The sequence below is a fragment of the Lichenostomus cassidix genome, chromosome 11 (genome assembly GCF_008360975.1).
Source record: "Lichenostomus cassidix isolate B80296 chromosome 11, HeHo_3.0, whole genome shotgun sequence".
NCBI classification, from domain to species: Eukaryota; Metazoa; Chordata; class Aves; order Passeriformes; family Meliphagidae; genus Lichenostomus; species Lichenostomus cassidix.
The window spans coordinates 10,002,614-10,027,660 of NC_139492.1; the positions used below are offsets into that span (position 1 = coordinate 10,002,614).

The 25,047-nt window shown below is 47.7% G+C and overlaps 2 protein-coding genes and 1 long non-coding RNA gene across 14 annotated transcripts in view; 2 read left to right on the plus strand and 1 right to left on the minus strand.

The window, feature by feature from the left end:
- LOC146432284 (uncharacterized) overlaps positions 1 to 25,047 on the plus strand; it is a 560,777-nt gene that overhangs the window by 530,153 nt on the left and 5,577 nt on the right. For 4 of the 12 annotated variants that reach the window (XR_014854530.1, XR_014854528.1, XR_014854529.1 and 1 more), the window contains 6 exons: positions 10,786 to 10,841; positions 11,311 to 11,438; positions 13,860 to 13,920; positions 15,804 to 15,967; positions 16,189 to 16,320; positions 23,597 to 23,915. This is a non-coding gene — a long non-coding RNA (uncharacterized LOC146432284). Of the gene's footprint in view, positions 1 to 9,691; positions 10,153 to 10,299; positions 10,544 to 10,572; positions 10,842 to 11,310; positions 11,455 to 13,859; positions 13,921 to 15,803; positions 15,968 to 16,188; positions 16,445 to 22,581; positions 22,716 to 23,596; positions 23,916 to 25,047 lie in introns of those variants that run through there. The other 8 variants (XR_014854522.1, XR_014854531.1, XR_014854533.1 and 5 more) reach the window with 8 other exon arrangements.
- Positions 1,062 to 2,493, plus strand: LOC146432288 (uncharacterized). Its single transcript, XM_085071844.1, has 2 exons — positions 1,062 to 1,287; positions 1,367 to 2,493. The coding sequence occupies exon 2, from the start codon at positions 1,394 to 1,396 to the stop codon at positions 1,871 to 1,873; it is 480 nt and encodes a 159-aa protein (XP_084927970.1). The 5' UTR covers positions 1,062 to 1,287; positions 1,367 to 1,393; the 3' UTR covers positions 1,874 to 2,493.
- Positions 4,730 to 8,655, minus strand: IRX5 (iroquois homeobox 5). The gene is made up of 3 exons (XM_085071843.1): positions 7,865 to 8,655; positions 6,212 to 6,617; positions 4,730 to 5,993 (listed from the first exon to the last, which is right to left on the minus strand). Exons 1-3 carry the CDS (start codon positions 8,111 to 8,113, stop codon positions 5,227 to 5,229), a joined length of 1,422 nt encoding a protein of 473 aa, XP_084927969.1. The 5' UTR covers positions 8,114 to 8,655; the 3' UTR covers positions 4,730 to 5,226.

The following is a 25,047-nucleotide window of genomic DNA, read 5'->3' on the forward strand; positions in this document are numbered from 1 at the left end:
GAATGCGGGGACAATGCGCCATCTGTCACCGCCGGGTCGCGCCGCGGCCGGGAGCGCCGCCGAGGGCGCTGATTTATGCTGAATGCGCCTTAGAAGATCTCGATGTAGACTTTGTCTTTCTCTGTCAGAGCCAAGTAAAAAGAAACAGCTGGCCTGAATTTTTAGCACCCATAATTAATTAAGAGCTTCATTCCTGGGATTTGATGATTCAATAAAGCAAGACCCTTATTCCCCTATGTGATTCCAGTGAATATCTACTCCACTCCAATCCTTTTGGGTCCCAAGATAGGGCAGATTAACACTCTTTTTCTGTGGGAGAGAAGGAAAAAAATGCCTCAAGATTGCATCTGAGGCGCACACAAAAGGTAAATTCAAAACTGCCACTTGTTCTCTGCAAAGGCTCCTTATTCTCCGCTATTGATGTATTTGTGCCAGGTTTTAAAGAAACCAGAGGGGGGATGAGGAATTAACATATTGCTCATTTGGAAAAACAGCCGGTTCTGGTTTTGGTAACACTTGTTCCCTTGCCAGCCACAGATGTCCTTACTAATAATCGTGGCAGGTCACAGAAAGAGGGGAGCGGGGGAGTGGTGGGTGGTGGGGGCGGGCGAGCTCCCCGGCACTCCCGTGCCGCTCCAAGCCTGCCCCGAGCCTGGCTGCTGCTGCTGGGGCGGGCGGAATACTGCGGAGCCGGGCGCACGGCACCGCCGGCTGAAGAATACCCACGGCTGTGCACCGGCACTGGCGTCGGCCGGACCAGGCCGTGGGGACGAGTTTTCCTTTGTTTTGTTTTGTTTAGCTTTTTTTTTTTTTAACTCATCTCAGTTTTGGGTTGAAGTGCCTCTACTTTTCCCTACTGCAAACCCCCGTGATATTTTTTCTTCGCCTCCTTTAAACTTGCTGACCGTGTGATTTCCCGTGTTTTCTTGGCGGAGGGGCTTTCACGTAGTTCCTAGGCACGACAAGGGGAGATGCTGTTCAGAGCCTCTTGCTGGGGCGGGGGAGGTGTGTGGGGGGAGGTCCAATAAGCCAATTAGACGCGACCGCGCCGTCCCGGCCGCCGCGGAGGCTCCGCGCCGAGCGGGAGCCCTGTAGGTTAATCGTGACAATTGGAAAAGCAACACTCACGGGGAGAGCAGCGGGGGGGATGTAAACACGGTCCGGGGTGTTGAGGGTCTAAATTAGGATTTGTTTTGTTTTTAAGCGTGAAAGAGGAAGCAGCAGGGCTGCGCCAGGCTCTCCGCCTCTCTCCCCCTCCGTCCCCGCAATTGAGAACCGGGGCTGGCGGTACAGGGGTGTCCCAGCCGGAGCTCGGGGGCTGTGCCGGCTGCCGACCGCACCCCCAGCTCTGTCTCTTTTCTTCCAGGACAGAGAGAATTTTGCCGTGGACGGGATGGATGGGACCGATGGCTGCAGCCCGCCTGGGGTCCTCTCATCCCGGGTGCTCATAGACGGCGGTAGGCCCATCGGAACGGGCACGGCTGACCTCGGGGCACTCGCCCGGGTTTCTCCGGGGAAGCCTCATCCTTCCCTCGGTACAGGGCACTTGGCTTGGCCGGGCATGGCGGAGTTCGCCGCGCCGGCTCCCCGAGGAGAGCTGCGCTCCCTGCCCGGAGGGGCTGCCGCTTTCCGCCAGGAGCCCCCGCTCGTCTCCTCTAGGCTCCCTGATCCTTGGGCCGCGGTCGTGTCGACCTGGAGACTGAGCTGTTCGTGCGGCCCCACGCGTGGGCCCTGCCGGGCCAGCACGTTTGTCGGCCGCGCTGGAGGGTTTTGCGGGGCAAGATGGACTGTCACCTGCGGGACAGGGCAGCCCGTGCCTCAGCCCGCTGCCACCTGCGCCGCTCGACCCGCGCCGTCGAGGCGGGTGGCGTAGGGGGTCGCGACCCCCCCGCCCCATCAAGGGCCGTGCCGTGGGCTCCGGGGCGGAAAGGGGAGGGAGTGGGCACGGAAAGGGGAGAGCGGTTTGTTCCGGGAGCGGAGCTGCGCCCCGCCGAGGCTGGCCCGTTCCCACCTGCGCCCCTGGGCAAGCACCTGCTGCCAGGCGCGCTGATGAGAGCCCAGTCCGCAGGGCCCCACCGCCGGCCCCGCTCTTCCCCCTCGCCTGCCCAAAAAGCTCTTCGCAGCGGCACCAAAGCCCTCCCGCCCCAAAGCTCCGCGGGACGGCCCGCGGCGCTTCCCGCGCCCCGGAGGGCTGTGCTCCCAGCGGGAAAGTCGCTCCCGGCCGCTCCGAGGGCTGCTCCCGAGTAACCTACGGCAGCTTTAACTGGCAGCAGGCGTTGTTTTTATTTTAAGATATCCTCACTTCTTCTTTCTTTCTTTTTTAATTTTTTTAACAACAAATTAACATACCAGAGGCAAAAAAGGCGAACGCTGCCCCCTCCCCCTCTGTTACGGAAAAGAAACCGGTAAATTCGTGCTTGCGTTAAAGAATGGCTATACAGTATATCTTCTGTGGCAGGGGAAAAGGGTGATGAATAAAATTGTTGTATGAAATCGTTTGGGCTACAATAATAGTTATGGTTTAAAATAGGCGACAGGCTGCAACCTAAAGGAAACGGTTAATTCCCTTAGGAATTTATACATCAAACGAAAACCGTATTGAGATCGCTAATAGACCTATTCAGAATAGCCCCGAGTATAAGGAATAGGGCTTTTGAACGAGCGAAGCTTCTAAGCTGCTTTGCAAAATAGCTTTTTCAGAGATCGGAAGATCAGCTGGAGAAAGGTAGCACAACAATTAAAAAAAATCCATAGCTAGTTGAATAATTAAAGCCTATTTATTTTGAGGTAGTCGTTCCTCTGCGGGACCTGTTGTCCCGGGAGCGCGGTCCCGGGGGGCTTTGTCGCTCCCTCTAGCAAAGGGCGCTAGGGAGTTTTCCCCGAGTTCAGCCGGAGGCGATCTCCGCCGGGGGGACAGGGACGGGAGACCCGCGGCGCTTTGCCTCCAGCCCCGCACATCGGGGCTGCTTCTACCCCGGCCAGCTCTACCCTGCCTCTCGCTGCGAGAACTTTATCCCGTTTTAAATAAGGCAGGGGAGTCCAGTAAAGCTCACTGCTGCACGAAAAATATGACTTCCTGCAGGTCTCACCGACTGGAAATAAAATATCCAACGGAGGAATTAGAGCGTTTTTATAAAAAAGCATTTATCATTAATAAAATGACAAAATAACATATTATTATCCCAGGCATATTTGATTGTTTACACATTCCGTTGAAACAATTTTGATTTTAAACCAGATTATCTACAAAAAATCGTATAACCAAGTGAACATGGACTGCATCTTTAAAACTCAAACTACTATTTAAAATCCCATAAAATGTAAATATGCATGAATAAACCTGTTACAGCTAATAAATGGCTCTGACAAAGTTGAAGAGATTACAAAATAATTATCTGTCTCTTGAAGAAAAAAAAGCCAAGCAAATGGAAGGGTGTCTCGGCATCAGCCCCAGCAGTCCCAGTCGTACTCCCATCATATCAGCAGTGTTGATGTCAGCGTACAGCTGACACCCACAAAATCCACACTGATCGAGGAGAGACCCATTCCCGAAGCTGGGTGCTGGAACAGTCCTCGCCCTTATTTCTTTGCAGGGTACCCGGCCTGCTCGGGCAGCCGTACCAACGGGGACTGACTTTTGGTTGGAAATTCCACGCTGGGGAGGCCCTAATCCGCTCGAGGACCTACTTCCCCCTGCCTTGGGCTATGGAGTGGCAGAACGGCGCGGAGGGGCTCAGAGTGCTCCCTGTCCCCGCACCTAAGGGACGTCTGCTGGCTGGGATCGCCCCGGAGACTCGGCCCCGTCCCACCATCAGCCGCGGCGCTGCGGGCTTAGCGCGGAGCGGAGCGCGGCCCCGCGGGGCTCCCGCACGGCCGAGCGGGCGGTGGGAGCCAAACCCGGGCCGAGTGTGACACCTACCTGCCAGCGCCGGGAGCACCGCGCCCGCGGCCGGCTCTGCGCGGGGCTGCGCGCCCCAGAGCCCCGCCTGGAGCGCCTCATGCCGCGGGCCGGGGGCAGCGGTGCAGCGCGCCGGGCCTGGGGAGGGGGAAGGGAAGGAAGGGGGCCGGGGATGCCCCCGCCGCACCGAGCGCCTTTGCCCGTGCAGTCGGCCCCGGCTGCCGCCACAGCACCGCTGCTGCAGCGACGCGGGCTAAATCTGGCAGAAAATCGAACTCATTAGCAAAGTTCACCAGCTGATTGCTTTGCATAAAACACGACACTGATTGGAAGTAATTAGGTTAAAAGATGGGACTGCGCTTCGATTTGGTGTTTCTAACAAGTGCTTTTGTGCGTGGCCTGATTTAAGCCTTCACCTCCGGGAACAGCGTCTCTCCCGCACCCGGCCCGTCCCGCTGCCGCCGCCGCTCGCCTCTCCTGGCCCCGCGGGCGCCTCTCGCCTCCGGAGCCCCCCGACCTTTTAGAAATTGCCTGTCACTTCCAAAAAGGCTTCAGGTACTGCTGTGAGGTCCTAAATGGAGCTCAGCGTCTCATTTCAGACGCGCTTTTATTTTCCCGCAGCTATGTACGTATCTGCCCGTTGCAAAAAGAGAGTGGTTTTGATTCTGTTAAAAATCTCTTTTAATTAAATATTTGCATTTTACAAAGGCGGCTGCAGGTTGGTTTTTTTTTTTAATCTAATACGTATAACCTACTTCCTTTTTTTTTGTCTTGTTTTGCATTATAGTTTAACTCACACCCAAGGAAAAAAAAAACAATAGGCATAAAAAATTAAATTAAACTTGTATATATATATTTTAAAACTATGAAACAATTCGGAAAAAGACACAGAAATGTATATATTTATATTACGAAAACAACATTAATGCCTGTACAGTTGTCTTGATTTCATAATTTACTTCAAAGATACTGTATTATCAATTTAAATACAAAAAAGCTACATTAAATATACAGAATAAGATTTAATACAAATCTTTCTTCTTTGTGTGTGTGTGAGAGAGAGCATGTCACTCATTTGCTTTTCACTTGCTTAAGACATTTCTGGGCAGTTTCCACCCAGCCATTTCAAATAGACTCTATAAACTTTTGAAGAGGGTGCTGGGAGGGAGGGGGGAGCTGGTCTTTTTCTCTTTGTTTTGTTTTTCTTTTGGTAGTGGAAAAATAACTGCCAAAGCAATTTATTATTTCTCTCAAATAAATTAAAAAAATGAAAAAAAAAAAAGAACAAAACCACAGTCCCAGGAGGGGTTAGGGAGGAGAAGCCAATATTAAATGTTGGACATACCTTTCTTCAGTTCGTAAGGTGAGTCTTTGCAAAGGTCTACTTGGGACTGGCTCCTGATCATTTTAGTGTCTTTAGCCAGGCTCTCGGCTCTGCTGAGGACAGTCTGATTTAATCCATTGAAGTGGGTGCCGGGGGCGGCGGCGGCAGGGCCGCCGGCGGGGTGCCCGTGCAGGGCCCCGAAGGAGCCGTAGTTCGTGTAGCCGGGGTAGAAGGGCGCCGTGTAGTAGAGCGGCCGGGGCAGGACCGCCCCGTTGGGGAAGGGGCACTGCGCGGCCGGCGAGCGCGGCCGCGGCGGCGAGCGGGACGGGCCGCCGCCGGCCAGCACGGCGGGGCCGGGGGGTGCCGCCTCGCCGCCGGCCTCCTTAGCCTTGTCCGCCGAGGTGGCGATCTCGGCCAGCGACCAGAGCTTGGGCTTGGCGAGGGCTGCCTGCTGCGGCGAGTGGATGACGGAGGCGCCGGTGGCGGCGGGCAGCAGCGGGTGCAGGTCGGCGGCGTGCGGCGGCCCGGCGGCGGCGGAGGGCGGGCGGTACGGCGGGGGCTCCTCACCGCCCGCCGGCGGCGGGCCGCGGCCCGCCGGGCACGGTCCCAGCAGGGAAGCGCCGGGCGCCTTGTGGGGGACGGGCGGCCCGTCGAGCCGCTCCTCCGCAAGCTCTTTGCAATCCGAGTCGCTGAGGCCGCTCTCGGCCTCCCGGGGGTCGGGGGACTCCTGGAGGCGCTCGCAGCCCGGTGCTGCCTTGGGATCCGCCGTTCCTGGTAGGGGGGGAAAGGACAGGGGTGGGGGGGCAGCTCTCGGGCTCGCCCTGCGCCCCCAAACCCGCCCACCCACTTCGCCGCCCACCCCTCGGTCCCCGCCGTCGCCAGGCCCGCACCGCTGCCCGCCGGCTCCCCCCGCCACCGCCGCAGCGCACCGGGCCGGGGGCAGCCCCGAGGGCGCGGTCGCCGTGACCCGGCCGAGCCCGCTGTCCTACCTGTGTCCGGCGTCCCGGGGTCCCCCTTCTCCTCCAGTTTCTGGGGCTCGTCCTCGTCGTTTTTCTCCAGGTCGATATTCTCCTCTTCCTCCTCGTCCTCGCTGCGGTTCCGTGGGGTCCAGGTCATTTTGTTCTCCTTCTTGAGCCGCCGCCGCGCGTTGGCGAACCAGGTGGAGACCTGGGTGAGGGTCATTTTGGTGATGATGGCCAGCATGATCTTCTCGCCCTTGGTGGGGTAGGGGTTTTTCCGGTGCTCGTTGAGCCAGGCCTTGAGGGTGGCCGTGGCGTCCCGCGTCGCGTTCTTGCGGTACGCGGGGTCCCCGTAGGGGTAGGAGCCGAGCGGTGCCGCGTACGGGTGGTACCCCAGGGAACCGGCCATGCCCGGCGTGTGGTCGTAGGGCGAGCCCTGGAGAGAGAGGGGAGAGCGGCCCGGCGGGGCGAGGTCAGGCGGCGGGGCGGCAATGACACGGCAAAGGCAACTCAGGGCCTGCCCGCGGCCCCTGCCTGCGCCCCGCCGCCTCTCCCCCGGAGCCGGGCCCTGCCCGGCTTCTCCCCCGGCTCTTTCCCCGGAGGAAGGGCCTGAGGGCTCGCCGGGGCCCGTAGTCTCCTGCCCCAGGAGACCGCCGGCTGCCTCCAGCAATCCAGCGGTTCTCCCCCAAATGCAGGAGTGAAAAGCAAGTGGGCAGCGCGGCGTGGGGCCGGACAGCGGCAGGGGCACCGGAACCTTTCCCCCCCGCGCTGCGGTCGCGGCAGGCAACCTGCCGGGCCCAGGCGGCCGGGCGGGCTGGGCCGCTCCTCCCTGCCCAGGGACGGGAGGAGGAAAGAATAGAGGGAAGAAGAGAAAAGAGAAGAAAAGAAGAGAAATAAAAAAGGGGGAAAGAGGGGGGGAAATAAAAAGCCAGGATAAAAGAAAGAGAAAATAAAATAATAAGGAAAGAAGGAGCTGTGAAACTCTGCTCTAAACATAGAGAAGCTGGGCAGAACTCGCCGTTTTTTGGGGGCAGTTGCGGGGCGCTGGCCGCAGCTCTGCGGTGTGCATGTCCCGCAGCCGGAGCGGCCCCACGGTGCCCCGCGGGCGCGCACAGCGGCGCAGTGCCCTACCGTCCCTTTCCCTTTCCCGCGCAGCCCCGCGGAGCAGCTCGCGGCCATGGCATTAGAGCGCTACAATATTTAAGCCTAATTATCGCCGTGCAGGGGAAAGTTGCCTGGATTTATCGCCCGGATTTCTCCCATCGCCGACCAGTCCTGGGTTCATTCCCTTTTCAATCACAACAAGCTAATTGTTGCAGAACTACGAATGGTGGAGTTTTTTATACATATACTTATGTATATGGTTTTTTGTTTGGGTTGTTTTTTTTTTTTTAATAGGGAATGAAACTGGTCCCCGCCTGCCCCGGTCCCGCTCTCCCGAGCCGTGCCGGCGGCTCCCCCCACGCCCGGCCCTGCCCGCCGCTGCCGCCAGCAACAGTGTGCGGCAGCGCACGGCGGCGATGCGGGAAAGTTGGGCGGCGAGGCGGGGAGCCGCTCTCCCTTTTGTCCCCGAGATCTCAAAAAATAAAATGGGAACAAAAAGCAGGCCCGCGAGGGGGGGGCAGGCGCTCTCGGGATGCCGTCGTGCCCGGCGCGGTGCCGGCTGCCCGCGGCTGCTCTTACCACGTAGGAAGTGAAGGCGGCGGCGGCGGCGGCGGCCGGGTCGGTGCCGTACTGGAGGTGGGAGTTGTAACCCGGGGAAGGGGCGGTGAAGGCGGTAGATCCGGCATAAGGGGAAAAAGCGGAGCCCGAAGAAGATCTCCCAAGTTCATCGGTCCTAGGTCCGGAGATCACGCTGGTGCTGTACGCCGGGCAGGAATAGAGAGCCAAGGACGCTGACGGCTGGTACAAGTAACCCTGAGGATACGACATGGCCAGGCGCACACATATACCCGGGAGCCCAAGGCGCCGGGAGGGAGCCGCCGCGCTGCCGGCTTGGGGCGGCTGCGGCCGGGGCTTCGCGGGCGCCTCTCCGCCCTCGCCAGCTGGGCAGCGGCGGCACCTTGCTCTGCGCCGGGGCTGCTGCTCCGCTTTCGCCTGCAGCCGGGCACCGCTTCCTCCTTTTTCTCCCCCCCCTTGCTTTCCCTTCTTTCCCTCCCCCCACTCCTCTCTTTCTCTCTCTCTCCCCCTTGCACTGGGGGGCTTTTTTTTTCCCCTTCCTCCTCGCTCTCGCTTTCCGAAGGGTCCTGCCAAGATGCTAAGTTGGAAATTGCAGCTCCTGACGCCTTCAGCACGGCCCGGCGAGGCTCCTCCTTCGCGGGGTGTTGTCAGTGGAAGGACTGGCAGGACCCCGCTGGGCTGCCGCGGCCGGGCCCAACCAGCGGGAGGGCTCCGCGCTTCCCTGGCCCTCCCCAGCGCTCAGAGGCTCAAGTGCGCCGGCTCCTGGATTGCAGTCACCTCCGAGCCATTTAAGATCAGCTCCAACTTTCTGCATGTGCTAAATACCGTGCGGAGCCGCGCTGCGCCGGAATGCAAGCCAATCAGTATATGAAAAAAAAAATAGATCTTTAATAAGATTTATTAGCCGCCCGGCTCCCCCTCTGCACAGCCACCCCTCCTCGTGCTCTCTGCCCCTGCCCCTCCCTCCACTAAATCACTGGAGGTGGGATATGCGGCGGAGTGGTGGTGCTGTTAGTTTTGATTTTCTTAACAAAAAAGGAGATTTTCTTCGGGGAAGCGCCGCAGCCCGGTCCGGTCGGGCAGCGCTGGGCTGCTCGGCCGGTCCCTCCCGCGGGCAGGGGCCACCCCGCCGCCGGACCTGTTGCGGCGGCTGTGCGGGCGGAGCGGCGGGGGTCCGGCCAGCAGCGGGGATCAGCTTCGAGGAGGGCTCGGATTTAGTCTTTCCCAGCGTCGGTCGCGGGAGAAGGGCGATCCGGAGGGGCTGAGATGGGTCCGCAGACACGGCTCAGAGCGAGGGTTTGCCCGCGGATCTAAGGGACACACCGGGAATCCTCCCCCCGCCCTCGGCTCATTGAAGGGTCGAGGCGAAAGCAGATTAAAACCATATGAACCGGGATAAATCCCTGCCGATCAGAAGATGTAATCTCCTGTGATTCCACTAGATATATTTCCCAACAGAAACATATCCCGATTTATTCCCTTCTCGCTTTTTTTTTTTTTTTTTTTTCCCTTGCTGTTGAGGAAAGGAGCTGCTCCAGCGGCCGCGGACCCTCTGACATCGGCAGCCGCCGTGCCTTTCTTGGTCGAGGGAGGAGGGCGATGTCATTAGATTTATATTTTTAGAATTTATTTTATTTTGTAACTTTTGCGTTTCCCGACCCTAATGCTCTCCCCGCGCTCCCCCGCGGGACGTACGCGGAGACGCGAGGAGCAGGGGTGTGTTTTAAAACGGGCAGGCCGGGGCAGAAGCTCCCCGTGTCGCCGTTGAGGTGACACCGACACCGCCCCTCTCCCTCCGTCCCTCCCTCTCTCTCTCCGGGGCTCCGTCCCGGCGGCAGCATCCGCAGCCCCCGGGCTGGGCGCAGGCCGAGCGGCCGCGCTGCAGAGCCGGGCAGGGTCGGCCGGGCAGGGCGCGTTGTCCCCGCTGTCTCCGCGGCAGGACCGAAGCCGGCGGGCGGGCGCTGCCCGGAGTACAGCACGGTAACCTGCCCGCCCTGCCCTGCCCTGCACTACAGTACCCATCAGGCCGCGGCCCCGCCAGTCCCGCCCCCGGCCGTCCCGGCGCATGACTGGCTGTCCCCCCGCCGGCGGCGGGCGCTCCGCTTCTTCCACGGGCCCGCGGAGCTGTCCCTCAGCGCGGGGTGTGGCGGGCGGCGGCAGCAGGGGCGCGGTTGCCGCGGGGTCCGGAGGCGGCGCTGGCAGGACGGCGCGCGGAGGCGCTGCGGGCCGCGGCGGCCACCGCCGACCCGGAGCAGCGCGGCTGGGCTCAGCGCGGCCCAGCGCGGCCCGAGGTGAGGCAGCGGGGCCGCTGCGGGCGCTCGGTGCCGGCGCTGCCCCGGCGCTGGGGCGCCCCCTGACGGGCATTGCGGGCCGGCCCTCCGCGCTGCTCCGCGCGGCTCGGAGCGGCTGCGGCTCCGCGCCGGGCCCGGCAGCGCAGAGCTGCACCGCGGGGCACAGCGGGCTCGGCTTCTCCTCGGCGCTGCTGCCGAGCCGCGCTCTGCCTCGCCCTTCCCTCCTCTGTCCTCTTGCACCCTTCTACCCACCCCCTTTTTTTTTAAATTTAATATTTTAATGTGCGGCGTGCGGAGCTTCGTCTCTTTAAACTGCATGTGGTTCTGCCTCGGCAAACGGGACAGATCCATCCCCGGCTCGCACGCTCCCTTACATGCTCAATCCACACAGGTGTGCACTTTCATCAGTTTTCAACTGCACGGTGTCACCGGTATTTGTCCCCGGCTTCCTTTTAGCGATTGCTCTGGAGCACTGCATTTCTTTTTCCACTCAAAAGCGCTTCTGTCATAATCCTCTGACAATCCCCCTTGTTCGGGGAGTGAGATATCATCTGGTCAAGTTTTATATATTTAGCATTCATTTTATATGTGAGTAGAATAACTAACTGCTTTTCCGTGCTCCTTTCTTTCTAGGAAGAAGCAGAAGTTTTAACCATCTTCCCATGGCATCTGACTTTTTTGAGGAGGAGGTAAGGTTAACGTCATGTAAAATTACCCTCTTTATTTCTGATGTTCCACTAATCTTTCTTCTGTAGGCATACATTTTGGAAACTGTGGTGAGTTCATGCATACTTTCATGCATTGCAACATAATACCAGAGCTGATTAATAAACGGTAGTGATAGGACTCTTATGCTGTCAGGATTGTAAGTGCCTATCAAACTGACATTCTCACTACATTATGCCATTATTATATTCTTTGCAGTTTTAAAAGAACTGTAGATAATTATTCAAGATATTGAAACATTTAGTTTATAGTTCTATTGCTGTGGTTGTCACCTTCACTTTATATCAAATTTGAGACTCATTTCTTAAGGATGTCTCTATTTTCTGCTTTATTTGCACATTGATAGCTCTACTGAATGACTAGTCACAGCAACTTTTTCCTCTGATAGCAGCATATTAAAATGTGAAAGCCTAAGACTAATCTGCTTTGCAGGACTTTTCAGCCATTTGATGGAAGGGAAATAAGGAGTTTGTTTCAAGACTCTGATGTCGTTCATCAGTTCTATTAACAAATGTGGGGCTTGAGGATACATTTGCCGCTTCTCTTCATTTTTGCTGAAGGTACATGCATTTGAAGGTATGAATGATTTCTTGGTATCAGGAGTTTGTGTGCTTTGCAGCTGCCAGTGAAACAATATCAGTGTAAATTGATATTAAAATTCTGGACTTCGCATAATTTTTGGAAGATAAATTGTTAATGCAATAGAAAAAAACCTTGCCCTTAAAATCTTACTTAACGATGGGAAGGATTTGCAGGCTAACTGCACACTTTTCACTTTATTTAAATTCAGGCATGTGAATTTAAATTCAGGTTGTATAAATAAATAATTAAAATCACTATTTTTATAGCCTTAAGTATCATGGGCTGGTCCTGCAAAGCTGTTTAAAAGGGTCTTTGGTTAGTTTAGTAGTTGGACTCCGGTAGGGTTTTTGGAATGAGAGGAACCTGGATTTGAGATGACCGCACAAAATGTGACCCAAAATGTAGCAACGTTTGAATTTGCATATTTGTTTTTCTGCACTGATTTCTTTTGCATAATTTCATTTAGGGTGTGCAAACATATGTGGTACAGCATAAAATGGTTTAATAAATTAGTGCATGAATGTACAGTAGGGATCAGTTGAGAATATTTTCTTTCCAGGAGAATAAAAGGAGGCAGGATGATCCTGAAAGTAACAGCAAACTATATTTTAAAAGTACAGCTATTGGTAGGCTCTAACTGTAAGAGGTTTGGTTCCAGGTGGCTTGTAGTGAATGGAGTTAAACTTGAGTATCTTGGATATGATACACCTTAATTTAATTAATTTAATAGCTACTTTCTGTTGAAACTTTAAAATCTAACGATCCTGTTTTTATTGCAGTCTTTAAAGATCTAATTGTTCTTCTGTGTGTCTGAGATGTAAAACTTAGTGCAAGGAGAGGCAACAGATTGGTTCCGTCATACGATTTTGTTGGGGTTTTTTGAGAGTACTTAAAAGATTATGATGGATAATGCTGTCTTGCCAAAGAATGCCGACACAGGTGTTCATCATTATCTTAATTAAGATCCTGAGAAAATGTCATCTTTCGGCATGAATTATGAAGGGAGATGCATTAGGAGATCATTTCAACTTTTTTTTCTTTTTACAGGGGTAGATGAGAAGGAGGCTGTTTTCTCAAAACCTTTTTGATATTTCTTTATCAGAATACCTGACCTTAGACACTGAAAAATTTGTCTCTCCAGTTCAGTTTGTGACTGTGTTGCCAAGAGATCTGTATGTGATGCTAAAGGGAGTCCTCTTAAAGAAAAAAAAAGTAATTCTCCTGCTATATATCCTATTTCATTTAAAACTGTTCTATTAAAAAAAAACCAACCCTGAGACTCAGATGGCAGGGGAAATCGTTGCTGGAAACATCTGATAGAAGATGTTTTATATGGTATATTTTACAGTATTAACTACTCATAACAGAAAAATAAATACATGTGAATATTAATTTTTTTAATTAGGCATAGAGAGAAAACCATTTATTTTCTAATCTTTGCACTACCATAGAAGTAAAACTAATTAGCATGCAAAGAGGAAGGAGGGGCCTGTGTCTTTCTCTGTTAAATCAATACATTATTAACTGGGCAAGAGCTAAAAGAGTGAATGTAAAACATTGGCTGTAAAACTTGGGGGCACTTTCCTCAGGCAGTGCAGGGAAATGCCTGTTCTGTGCCTCAGCCTGGGTGAAGGGTCCCGGGAGGAGCTCTCTGTGCAAGACACCCTCAGCTGCTCTGTTGTTTCTTCTGCCTGCACTTCCTTTGCCTGAGATGCTCCTTGTTCACACTCGGTGTGTTTGTGCTCTGAGAGCGAGGTGTAAACTCGTGAACACCTACAGTAACTCTTCTGTGCCTAGCATTTGGGTATTAGGTAGCTTGGAGTTTTGTTTTCATCTCCAAGACTTTCTATGTAAAATCACCTCTTGTCTGCTAAAAGAAACATGATTATCAGTTCCAGTCTTTCTTTTTTTTTTTTTAATTGCTTCAGCAAACTTTTTTAGTGTGTGGAATAAAACACAGAAGTGCAGCTGACAAGCCTTTTAAGCACCTATTATTGTCTTGAACATGTAATTCCAAAGATCTTGACAGTATCATGGGAGAACCTGAAACTGTATTTCAGTTTCCTTGAAGTTTCCTGTAATTAACTTAAATGGCATTATTTGCTTGAATTTGTTGGCATAATATGGACTAGGTTAAGAATGTCTTCAGGGTTTATTTTACTTACAGTTCCATGGACACATGCAGAAAATAGACTCTGAGTGAAAAATGAAAAACTGCTCTCTTTCATGTGTAAAACAAGCTTTTCACTTAAAGCAAGCCACATTTACTGTTAGTTGGCCCTTACAGCAGATGAGGAGCAGCTCAGTGGGAAGGGTGGCTGTGGCTCCCCATGCTGTGTTACGGGATGTACGTGAGCCCATAGCTTCCCTCATGGTGGCAAATTCCCTTTTGCCTGCAGGTGCTGCAGCGTGGTGGGAGCTCCTGTAGCTGGAATCTGGCCTCCAGTGTGGGTGTTAGAGGTGGGTGACTTAATAGCAGTGTTGTGTTCCAAAGGTTTTATGCTTTATCAGCTTTACTTACATATATTTGCAGTCCTTATGACCGGTGTTTGCAGGAGCTCAGCAGTACCTCTCTGAGGAGAAACGTAAAGCCAGGTAGCCTTGCTAGCCTTACACCCAAGAAATTCTTTGTAACAGTTCTTAATTTATGAGGTTTTATTAATATTAGAGCTTTTTAGTGTGTGTTCCTTAATGTGAGTAATGCGGATGTGAATGATTCTTGAAGCTGATTTTTGCAGATTAACGTGAATGTATTTGTAGAATCAGTATCTTTTTTTTCTTTTCTTTTTTTATTATATAAATCATTGCTTGAGGCAAAAAGCAAGCCAGTTGGACCTTTCAAGGTGAATATGGATCATCATAACAGAGTTTACTGTACTAATAAACATGTGACTTATGACTCTCCTGCTCTTCCCGAAGGAGGTGCACCTTCCTGAGCAATTTCTTTTTTCCCAGCAGAGCAAAACCAAGCATTTTCTTTTCATAAGCACATATTTTTCACAGTATTTCTTAGCATTTTTAGTGCAGATCAAGAACACAGCATTTACCTCTGAAATATTCTCTGCTGACATCTACAGAAATTTTCATGCCCTTCAGATTTAATTTTCTAGAATAATGCATGGTATAATATGGGGGTCCTGTGTTTTCAATTAAGCTGTATTAGGTAACTATGCTCTTCTTTCATATCCCATAGCAAAGTATCAATATCCAGATGGCAGTGTGCTGGGATAAAAGATAGCTACAGGCTTGGCTGCTACTGTAAAGGCAAGAACTAACATTTTAGCCTGTGCGATAAATAAAACCGAGCTCCAGACTCTCGGTGTATTGGAGTTGCACTAAATAATTCTACAGTGCTGTTTATTACTGGTTTCATTGGATAATACGCAGCTGTAAAACCTGCTTGAAGCTTTTATTAAGAATACTCTGTCATTATAAAAAGGTGCCTACAACTTCTTTATGATACTGGCAGTGCAAGAATTACTTTGTTTGTGCTGACTTTCTGGATGTTGTGTAGTAAGAACCTTGCTGTCTCCCAGCTCCTGTAGGCATTAGGTTCCATGAATCTCTCTTGGGAAGGGGGCAGCTTTGTAGACCCTAAGTTTCAAAAGTTTTTTTAAAGGTATTTTTTCCTTTATGCTTTTTCTTAAGGTTTTTCCAGTATTTAATTTATTGCTTCAGTTAAAATTCAGCTGATACTCCTTGTAGCTATACACTGTGTTGCTGTGTCCCTAAGTAAAACTTAAGCTGAGGTCATCCAGGTAGTTCTTTTAGAGGAGGCTGCAGAAGGGCAGAGAGACTTTTAGACTGGGTGAGAAGGGATGGAAGAACTTGGTAGCAGGCAAGGCACTAGACTTGGGCTTGTGTTCTCCTTGCATTTCTGGTGCATTCTTTGACCTAGATTTGTTCATGTAACCTCAGCCTCAGTTTACCTAACTGGAACTCTGCTTTTCTCAGAAATGTTCAGTTGTAAATTGGTGTCCATGCTCATATAGTTGTTAGACTGTTGTGCTTTTGAGCAAGAGGAAGTTATTAATGCTGTTACTGATTCATTAGTAAAATGCCATTAAACTTTTACATTCCTCAGCTCTTTGATTTCCATAGGCCCTTGTTTGTGGTGCACTTCTTGGAAAGTGCAGGATTGAACACCATCCAGTGGGATGTGGTACTAACACAGGGTCTATGGGATTTAAGAAACATGCGGGATCAATGGGTGAATAAACCCTTGCATTGCTCAGTCTGTAATCCTTGTGTGCCAGAGAAATGTGCTTTCTGAATCAGTGACAAATACTATATTTTTGTTCCATCCCCCATTCTCCATATCTTTCCTTTTTTTGTCTTTGTAGATTTCACCCAAGAGAGAAGCAGTGAGGTCCACAGTGCAGAAACAAACCCAGCAGTCCATCCTATCCTACACCTAACTGAATATGGGAACAGACCTAGTACAAAGCCAGAATGCATGTGGGCTTGCAGTCTTTTTAACCATATTAAGTCCTGTTCAGAGTTAATGGTAAGTAATCTGCTCTGAGTATGATATGATTCATTAAGCAAAGCATTACAGTAGTGGCACTTTACTTCGTGGTGCTGGGTTCAGTCCCTTACGAAATGCAGAACTAATGTTTCCAGATACATCAGCTTTAGTCCTGCTCCTGTTGAGCAAATCATGCGGTGCAGGTGACATGAACTGTAATAAGTTATACCCTTCATTTTTTCTATTTTTGTCCTCTCCAGATGAGCTCAGTGAGATGGTCTCAACAATGCTGAAGAAGGAAAGAACAGAATTGGAAGGCAGGAGCTATTTCAAAGCAGGATTCTTCATCTTTCTGTAATGCCCAAACATGAAGACTTTATAAACTTCATTAGGTAGAGTATTGCTATTAGTGTGATGTCAGTAATGTTGCATGATGTAACATTGCATTGCTGTATTGTTTGGTGATCATGTGGAGCTGCATTAAATAAATGAACATATGCCAGTGACTTAAATGAACATTAGAGTGAGAGCAGTAAACGCAGAAGGTGGGTACTAGAGGAAATGCTTGTAGCTTTCTTTAAGCCAGTGTCTTTACCTTTTTTCAACTCTTCCCATAACCAGTAGTTCTCTTGTTTCTTGATAAAGATTGAATAAAGAAAAATATCTTTTCATTCAAGAAATTGAATCTAGTTCAACTTCTTAACCATAAAGACTTCACAGTCCTCCTAGCTGTTAGAGCATCTTAATGCTTTGTCCAGCAGGAAATTGCACTCATGGTGCTGACCATAAACATCTGTAGTGCAGCAGCATGTGCTGCTCTTGCTCCTCAGGGCTTGTGAAATGTCAGCTGTGGCACAGCCCTCTGTGACCTCTTGCATCGAAGGATGGAATTCATGAGTCCTTTTCTGTCTGGAGCTTGTGAGAGCTCCCTCCTGAGCCCAATAGTTCTGAAATACTGCAAGAAAAGATCTGACTGTGTTGTCTGGGAGATGTGACTGACTTAATTACTATTAACATTTTTAAGTGCCTCACAATGGAGTGGAAGAGCCATTGCCTTAATTTTTACAAACAGGAGAACTGTAGGAAGAATGAATCTCTTCTATCTTCTGCAATTCTTGACCCACCTAATTAGGTGATTGTCACAAGAAATGAGCCTGGCTCAGGGGAATGGCACTGGGGAAGCTGCCGACGCGTTCTGTACTCACCGCGCTTCTCCCTCGCACAATGGCTTAGCTAGTGAGCAGGGCTTCCTTCTGTGAGTGTCTCTGGGCCAGGGAGGAGATTTAAAAGGGCTGAGGAGCCTGAGGCTGTCTATCAGATAGCTTCATTATAGATCTCATCCAGTGAAAAAGTGGGGAACTGTGACTCATTTGTAGGAGCTACTCTGGTTTTTAGCAATTCCTCACCCACTGCCTCCTCCTGCTTCCCTTTGCTGTGGAGTGGCCTTTCCCCACAATAAGCTGATTCTCTTCATGGCTGATATTTGCACTTAGCCTCTAAGGCACTCGCTGCTTCTTCTAGTCTAAGACTTCAGTTTCTGGGTTTTTTAAATAATTTATTTTGCTAAGAAAGGGAATCTGTCCAGCTGTTACAAACAATAGTGGTTTTGATGTGTATCAATAAAGAGTTAGAGATGTGTGTTTTCTGTGTAGAAGATAGACTTAAAGCCTGCTTTAAAGGAAGGCAAACCTTGGAGAGGTTTACTTAGATGTACAATATGCCCTATTCTTTCATTTTTATAAACAGTATTAAGGGATTTTTTTCAAGAAAAGAGAAAATAATTTCATCTTTTTGATTGCATTTTTTTTCAGTCTCACAGTTGTAAGATAAGTATTCAGAATTACGAGTTGCTAAGGTTAATGTGATTAAAATGAGTATGTGATAACGGGCTCTGCACATTAAAGATTAAGAGCTCAAATTATAGACTCCAGAGGGAAACACTCCATGAGCATTTGTGAATTTTGTTTGTGCAAGAAATGCAAGCTTAGGCCTATGGTTGCAGTTGCACAACAGTTTTATCCTGTCTTGTCTGATCTGCAGAGAATTCTTTCAAGCACTGTAGTGTCAGGGTGAAAATACAGTGAGGTGGGGGGACAAATGAGGAAATAATTTTCATCTAAGTGTTAGTGTTACTCTGTAAAAATAGATTACTTTTACACAGTTTATTCACATTTACAAAGGTCAGTTTATAGCATTCTGAGAGCAGTAGTTAATTCTTTATGTATAAATTGATCCTTTATACAAATGTAATTCCATATAAACATTTAATCTTTTAATGCAAGTTGAAAATATATTAGGAATTAATTTATGTAGGTTATGACTTTCTTTCCCATGTACTCTGCAGTGGTTCCTACCCTAAAGTTGAGTCGGTGTGTGCTTAATGAAAATTAGATGTGAAATGTAATATGTAGAGGACAAAGAAGCATTGAAATCCTTATTGCTCTTAAAAAGACAAAGGTACCTCAGATAATTCTCCTTTCTTAATCTCTTAAGAATTTGATGCATAATTCTGTTATCAGCAATTTGGAGTGAATAAAAAATATTTTTAGAAGTAGTATTAGTACCAGATATTATTTCTCACCTTTTAAAAAGCATAGTTTTGTTTTAACATTTCAAATGTTTTGCATTTTGAGAGGTTAATTTAAAGGCAGTCTTCCACTGAGAAGGAAAAGCATCTTGGACGTTTGTGGAGAGGCAAGCCATGCTGTTATAGCTGTGAAATTTGCTAATGTTGCAACCATTGAAATAAAGTGTTTGTTTACATAACAGCAATGGCATTTCTCCTCCTCTTCCTTGTGGTTTTGTCCAACTAGATGTTATGAGTGGCAGTTGCAGTGACTGCTAAGTGTTTAAATGATGACACCATTATGTGAAGTGATTTTGAAATGAGAGATTCCAGCCAAGAATTACATCTGCTCTCATCTCCTTCAAATCATACTCTCTGGCTGTGCAGATTATGATTGATTTGTTTGTGACAGATTGCAGGAAACAGTCATTGATTTTTCAATATTTTACCTTAAAATTATTTACAGTTGTAACCAAGGGGAGGTATTTCCATGGGCTGTCAGCCCCTGAAAGACTGGGATAATATTCCCTGCTCCCTGACAAGACAAATTACCCGTAATGAGTGCAGTAGCTGAAGGGTATACTTTTATTTTAAAATATGTCAATAACCTAGTGACTAAACGAATATTGATTCAGCATAATGAAGCCTGAGTAATGTGAAAATGAGCTCTTCAAGGAGCATGGTAAAGACTTTCTTTTTAGCTTGTAGCAAGAAGCTTTTCATTCTTTACTGTTAGGTAGTTGAAATGTGCAGTCTTAAACAAGTCATCCTTAGTAATATGTGGAATAACGTAACAAAAGAACTTCAGGGTTTTTTTCTGTTTATTTTTTTCTTTTTTTTTCTCCAAGTTCTTTTTCTTCAATATGTTTCAGTAGATCAAACGCTTAAAGAGGAAAATGCAAGTTATCCAGGGCAGAGATAGAACTACTATTGGTGTAAATGTCTTTTGCAGTAATATTCTTCAGCTAGCCTAATGGCATTTTTAATATGGATTCTGAATATGGACATGGAAATATATCTAAATAAACTGTAGATTTAATTTCATATTATTGAGTTCTTTACCTACTGATGCGTGTTCTGTGTGATCAGTCTAATATTCTTGTCCTTTAAGAGTTAGGAATGGCTGGTTTATGAGCACCCAGATATACTGTGTTATAAAACTTGGTTACCATAATGCACATTTTTGTTTCTGTAATATGCAACACTGCATGTTTCTTACCAAATGAGAATTCTCAAGCAGTAATTCATTTAAATTGCAGTAATTTATGCAGTGCCATAGGTGTGGTGTGGAAAAGCATCTAATAGATTAATATGAATGTACTTCAATTGTTCAGGGTAAGGATTAGATTTAAGACCATGTTGAGGTACAATTTTTTTTAACATTAAAAGTATTGAACGCTCAAAAAAAAAACCCACCCTATCATGTGAAAGGATCAATTGGTCATTTGTATTCAAGAGCATTGTGCAACATTGGGAAGGCTCTGCAGAGGCACTGGGTATAAATAGCCATGTAATCCAGACATACACAAAAAGATATTTTCTTGAGGTGTTTATGTATAAAGTGTCAATTACGAAATAATGTCATAGCCAGAAGCATTTAGTGAGCACGTTTGGGTATGAAGACGACTTTCCGTATTTTCTGAGGACTAACTTCAATTGCATGCAACTAGCTTGTGAAAATCTTCAGAAGGATGTTTTCCTATCAGCACACAGGTGATTTTTTCCAAATGTCATTCCTTTAGCACAGCAAGAAACTATTTCAGGAGGCACTTGAGAACCTGTGGCATTGAGAGTTAAATGGCAACCCTGGAATGTGAGATATGTTCCTGTTTTTGTTAGTTTTTAGAAAAAAATGTGATGTATGTTTGAGTGGGTTACAGCTGTAAATGATTGTAGTTTTTTGAGAGGGTTTGTGCATAGCACCTGAGATTTCCAAAATGTTGGAGAATTATTAATGGTGAGGCAGTAATAAACTCAAAAATTCAGCCGTGACAGGAGGAGAATTTGGGTCTCTTGTCAAATGTTACAAGAATCTACAAATGTAACAATATTGAACCCTAATTTCCTGCTCAGTGGTATTTTACACACTCCAAATGCTCTGCCTGTTTTCTTTGTTTCTGTACCTTTTTGTTTCTTTGGCCAACAGCAGGGGATGGAAGGGGAGGGTTCTCTTTTGGGAGCTTTCCCACAGTAGCGAGGAAGAGGGAGACTGTTCAGGGCTGGGTGCCAGCTCTGGTGCAGACTGAAGGGCAAATAAATGTTTATTTTAACAACATCTCCCTTTCCTGAATAACACTGCATGAGCTCAGTGGTACCAAACTGAGTAACAGCAGATACTGCTGGAGGTACTGCTGGCAGCGAAAACCAAGTGGGCTCTGCTTGCAAGCCATTGCCTTTTTTCACTTGCAAGACAGGTAACAACTCTTGTTTTGCTGCCTTTCCCAAAGATGAGTTTGTTTATTGAATATCTGACATTCCAGCTCAGGCCTGAACTGTGTGCTTGGCACTAAAGGCAAACGGTGCATTCTTGGCTTGCAAGCCTTGTGGGTGATAGTGGAGATGTCTGATGATGGTACCTTGGAAGCTCTGCAGTTTTCTCACACATCTCTTGGTGTTAGAACCCTGACAACTGGGAGTCCACTTTCAGGTGACTATGGAGGAGGAAAAAAAAACCTCAGATGAAAGAACAATCCTAAATAATTAATTGGTTAAAAGTTCTTGTGGCATTTGGAGCAGAACATAAGCCAGTTGCTGTTCAGCTGGGGGAAAGTAAAAGCAGAAAACACTGTGAAATCAAGATCATCAGTAAGAATGGAATAATATCCTTTCTGGCAGAGATGAGGCTGTTGGTCAGTCATGAAGGGCTAATATTTAGGGGCTGTATGTCCCTCAGCACTTGGAAACTTGCAAATTATGACCCATTTCAGTTAATTTCAGTCCTGACATGAACGCAGTGCATCACCAAGTTCTTGTAGTGGGCAGGTGGTGCAATGTTAATGGTGTGGGTTTTGTGTAACAGTTCAGATCTCTATTCCTATTTAATAGATTTCATTGTGAATAAAGTAGCAACCAAAACCAACGGTGGATTTTAAAATTTTTTTTCCTATTTACTCAGCCTCTGTATTATCTGCTCTACAGACCAGCCAACTAGCACAAGTTCATAGTTTAAAGTGAGGGAGGAGAGCATGTTGATGTAGGTGATGAAAATTGTTCTTACTCGCTAAGCCTTTTCCCTCCTGCCTTCTTCCCATTGCCAAATTATTTATTTGAAATCTAAGAACTAATATGTGATGGAACCCAAATCTGAGCAGTCCACAAGTGGGCAGACAGCACTATGTAGAATTTGCTAATCTAAATGTCATGATTACTTGAAACCAATTCTTGGTGCTCTAAACTACACGCTGAAGGTGTTTCTTTTTGTTTAGATCTATGAACAAGTTATTGTTTTTCTCAAAAGCAATTCCATATATGCAAATATTCCATTTTCTTGGAATGACCATTTTATGTACTAAAAGCTGTCAGTAGTGTCAATAGTATCACAGTCTTCGGTATGTTGGCATATGGTTTATGGTGAACTGTAAGACTGAGATAACCCTAAAAAAATATGTGAGGGATCCAAAGTGCTTTGACAGTCTTGCTTAACTGCCATGGTTAAAAAGGCATGGCTGACTAAATTTGTGAGTGTTGAAATCTGTGTCTGGAATTATGGAAACAAATTGAGAAACATGAACAGAATTGATTGTTGATTCTTTTCCTTTGTAAAGGCTGGGAAAAGATGCATTGTGCTTTGCTGTGGTCTTTGAAGGCCCACAGTGTCCTTTTTTTCTTTTTTTTGTTTTCTTTTGTTAACTTATCTTTTAATATGAAGTGTCATTCCCAAAATGAAGTAATGTCCTTGGGCTGGTGGCAACAGCTGGAGTTGCAGAATTCATAAATAATTCAGAGAGGGATAAAGGGTAGGGGAATTTTTTTGTCATTTGAATCTTTATTATGTGCACACATTTCATTTTAGATATGGCATCATTTGAATTCATTCAGTATGATGATTGCACTGACCTGTCATATTTATTTTGATGTCCCTTCGAAGGACCATATGCTCTGTCCTCAGCATGGAAATGATGCAAGTTGCAAACTGAAAGGCAGCTCTGTTCCTGTAGGGATGAAGCCCCTCACTTCCCGTTGTCACGTCAGTGGATGTACAGCTGCACTGCAGCAGAGAAGGTGGAGTTGTTATGTCAGTGCAGTGACTAAGTGGCAGTGTAGTCTAGCAAAAGGTGGAAAAAAGGGCAAAACCCATTTGCATCAAGGTATTGCATGGCATTAAAAACTCAGCTGTCACCGAGGGCCAGTTGGTGTGAGGAACCTGGCATGTGGAAGGTGGAAAGGATTAAAGCCAGCTAGAAATCTGCCAAGGTGGAGGTGTGCCATGGTAGGTTTAATGTGGGAATACAATTAATTACTCTGTATGTTGGAAGTGGGGTTGCCATGCACACAACCTCCTGGGGTTGCACGGGAGTTAGTCTGGATATGCAAAGCTCAGATCTTTTTCTTTGCCCAATCCATGTCCTTCTTTCCTCTGGAAGCTGCTTGCTTAGCTAAACAAAATCTTGGATAATTTTTTTTTTGGGGGGGGGGGGAGGGGTGGAATGTGCAGTTGTAATTTTCCTCTTCACTGATTCTGCTGTAACCACTGCATCTGGTCTTCCGTTTATTTCATTGGTATGTTCCTGTGGATGAGTGGTACATTTTCCTGAAGTCACAGGCTCAAGTTCGACCGTGTCCCATAAGTAATGAACTGCATGGTAATGAGTAATGTTTGCTCCCTACTGGCTGAAGCACTGGCTAGTATTAGCAATTTGTAGTTGGTGGATAACAGGACTTTGTTACTATTACCTTTGTATGCAATGTTAACCCACAGGACTGCAACCACCTTGATATTTTTATGGTATAAGGTGTGGCAGTGAGTGTGATTTGTATGAAGTACATGGTCCACTCTGCTCATGCCAGTGGAAGGAAGCCAATTAAGTGCAGGTTAGTGAAATGCAATAACTAGAAGCTGTGACTGAGAATGATAACTGTATGCAAAATTGTTTCTTTTCTAGATCCTGCTATCAATGACTGAGCCTCCCTGAAATCTTCTTATCAGTTACTGCCAAGATGAGAAGGATAACAGGAAGGAGGAGTGCTTAAGTGGCTTTAATGACAGTTAATTTCATCTATTTATCACATGACAGATTGTTTTTTCCTCAAAACTCAATTGTCATGACAAGATGCTTTTGGAAGTCATCTTTGTAAAATAAAACTGACAATTTTTAGGCTACAAAGAGCTATTGTATCTTTCTGTAGACTGTTGTCATTATGGTAAACTGCTGGAAAGTCTTTATTTTTGAAGTAATTAAACTTGCATACTTCATTCATTTATTTGAATGTCTGTTGAATGCCTTGTGAAAAGTTTCTTGCCAGAGTTCTTCTATTCAATGGAATAGTTATTCTTACGATGCTGAATTTATTATTGTCTAAATTATTATTGCCTTAGCCTCTTACAAAAATGTTTCATTTTAGTAATTCTTAAACAAATAAGGAATGAATGAGGTTTTGTCCCCTTTGTGTTTTGATCAGCATATTTTGCCTTTCAGCGAAAGTGCCTTCAGTTTTTGGAATGACACAACACAAAGAAGGGTGCTTTGGTTTTTGGGTTTTTTCCCCAACAGCACATGTCTTGTGCAATGATTTTTTAATATGTACACTGCCAAGACACAATTACTGGAAGGAGAGAGAGAAGGTGTTGGGAATGTCATGTTATGCCAAATTAAGAATTATTAGCTCTTACTTTCTGTGCAATCTCTTCGGCTAGAACTCGACCTATTGCGTCTGGCGTATACTTTGACTGTAGTGGAACTAATGTGTCCTTGGAGTAGCATTTCAGAGTAACTTCAGATTCATGTTTTTTTCACAAGTCTGCTTTAAACTTCTGGGATTAACTTCAGAGAAGGCGAGAGATACAGGCTCCTTTGTCAGCAGCTGTGCTGGTTAGAGAAGGAGGCTTCATGCACGCTTGCTTGCTCCTTCTCTCCCGGAGGTTATTGCCCTGCTAGGGAAGCAAACTGAACTGTTTCCCTGAGCACACCCAGACTTATTTCAGCCAAAGTTAATCGTGTTATCAAATATTAGTTATCCAGCACCCTGGGTCACTTTGATGAAAGGACAGGGAGTACACAGACCAGCTGTGCAGACGTCATGTCTGGGAAGGGTGGGGTGTTGACAAGAGGGTTGTTGAGGACTGGCCCTGGTGTGTCGCCTTTTCAGCAGGTGCACTTGCATCTCTCGGATGTGGTAAGAATTGGACATGTTAGAAAGCTGTGGAGATCTGTCATGCATAATAGTCACATTTCAAGGACATCCTGGATAATACAAAATAAACCTGTGCTCTTTGACATACTCCTTGTGTGTGCCAGTGTGAGGGGAGAGTGTGTGAGTGTGAGTGTGTACATGACAGACACTTATTTCAGGAAAATGTATCTGGTCAAGGTGTGGGAATGGTACAAGTGTTTCC

Bases quoted from the DNA above. Each gene is read 5' to 3' on its own strand.
- LOC146432288 (XM_085071844.1), top strand. From the start codon at position 1,394: ATGGATGGGACCGATGGCTGCAGCCCGCCTGGGGTCCTCTCATCCCGG.
- IRX5 (XM_085071843.1), bottom strand. From the start codon at position 8,113: ATGTCGTATCCTCAGGGTTACTTGTACCAGCCGTCAGCGTCCTTGGCT. The intron at 6,618-7,864 runs GTAAGAGCAGCC...CTCTCTCTCCAG, and splicing joins CCGCCTTCACTTCCTACGTG to GGCTCGCCCTACGACCACAC. The intron at 5,994-6,211 runs GTAGGACAGCGG...CCCCCCTACCAG, and splicing joins CCCCGGGACGCCGGACACAG to GAACGGCGGATCCCAAGGCA.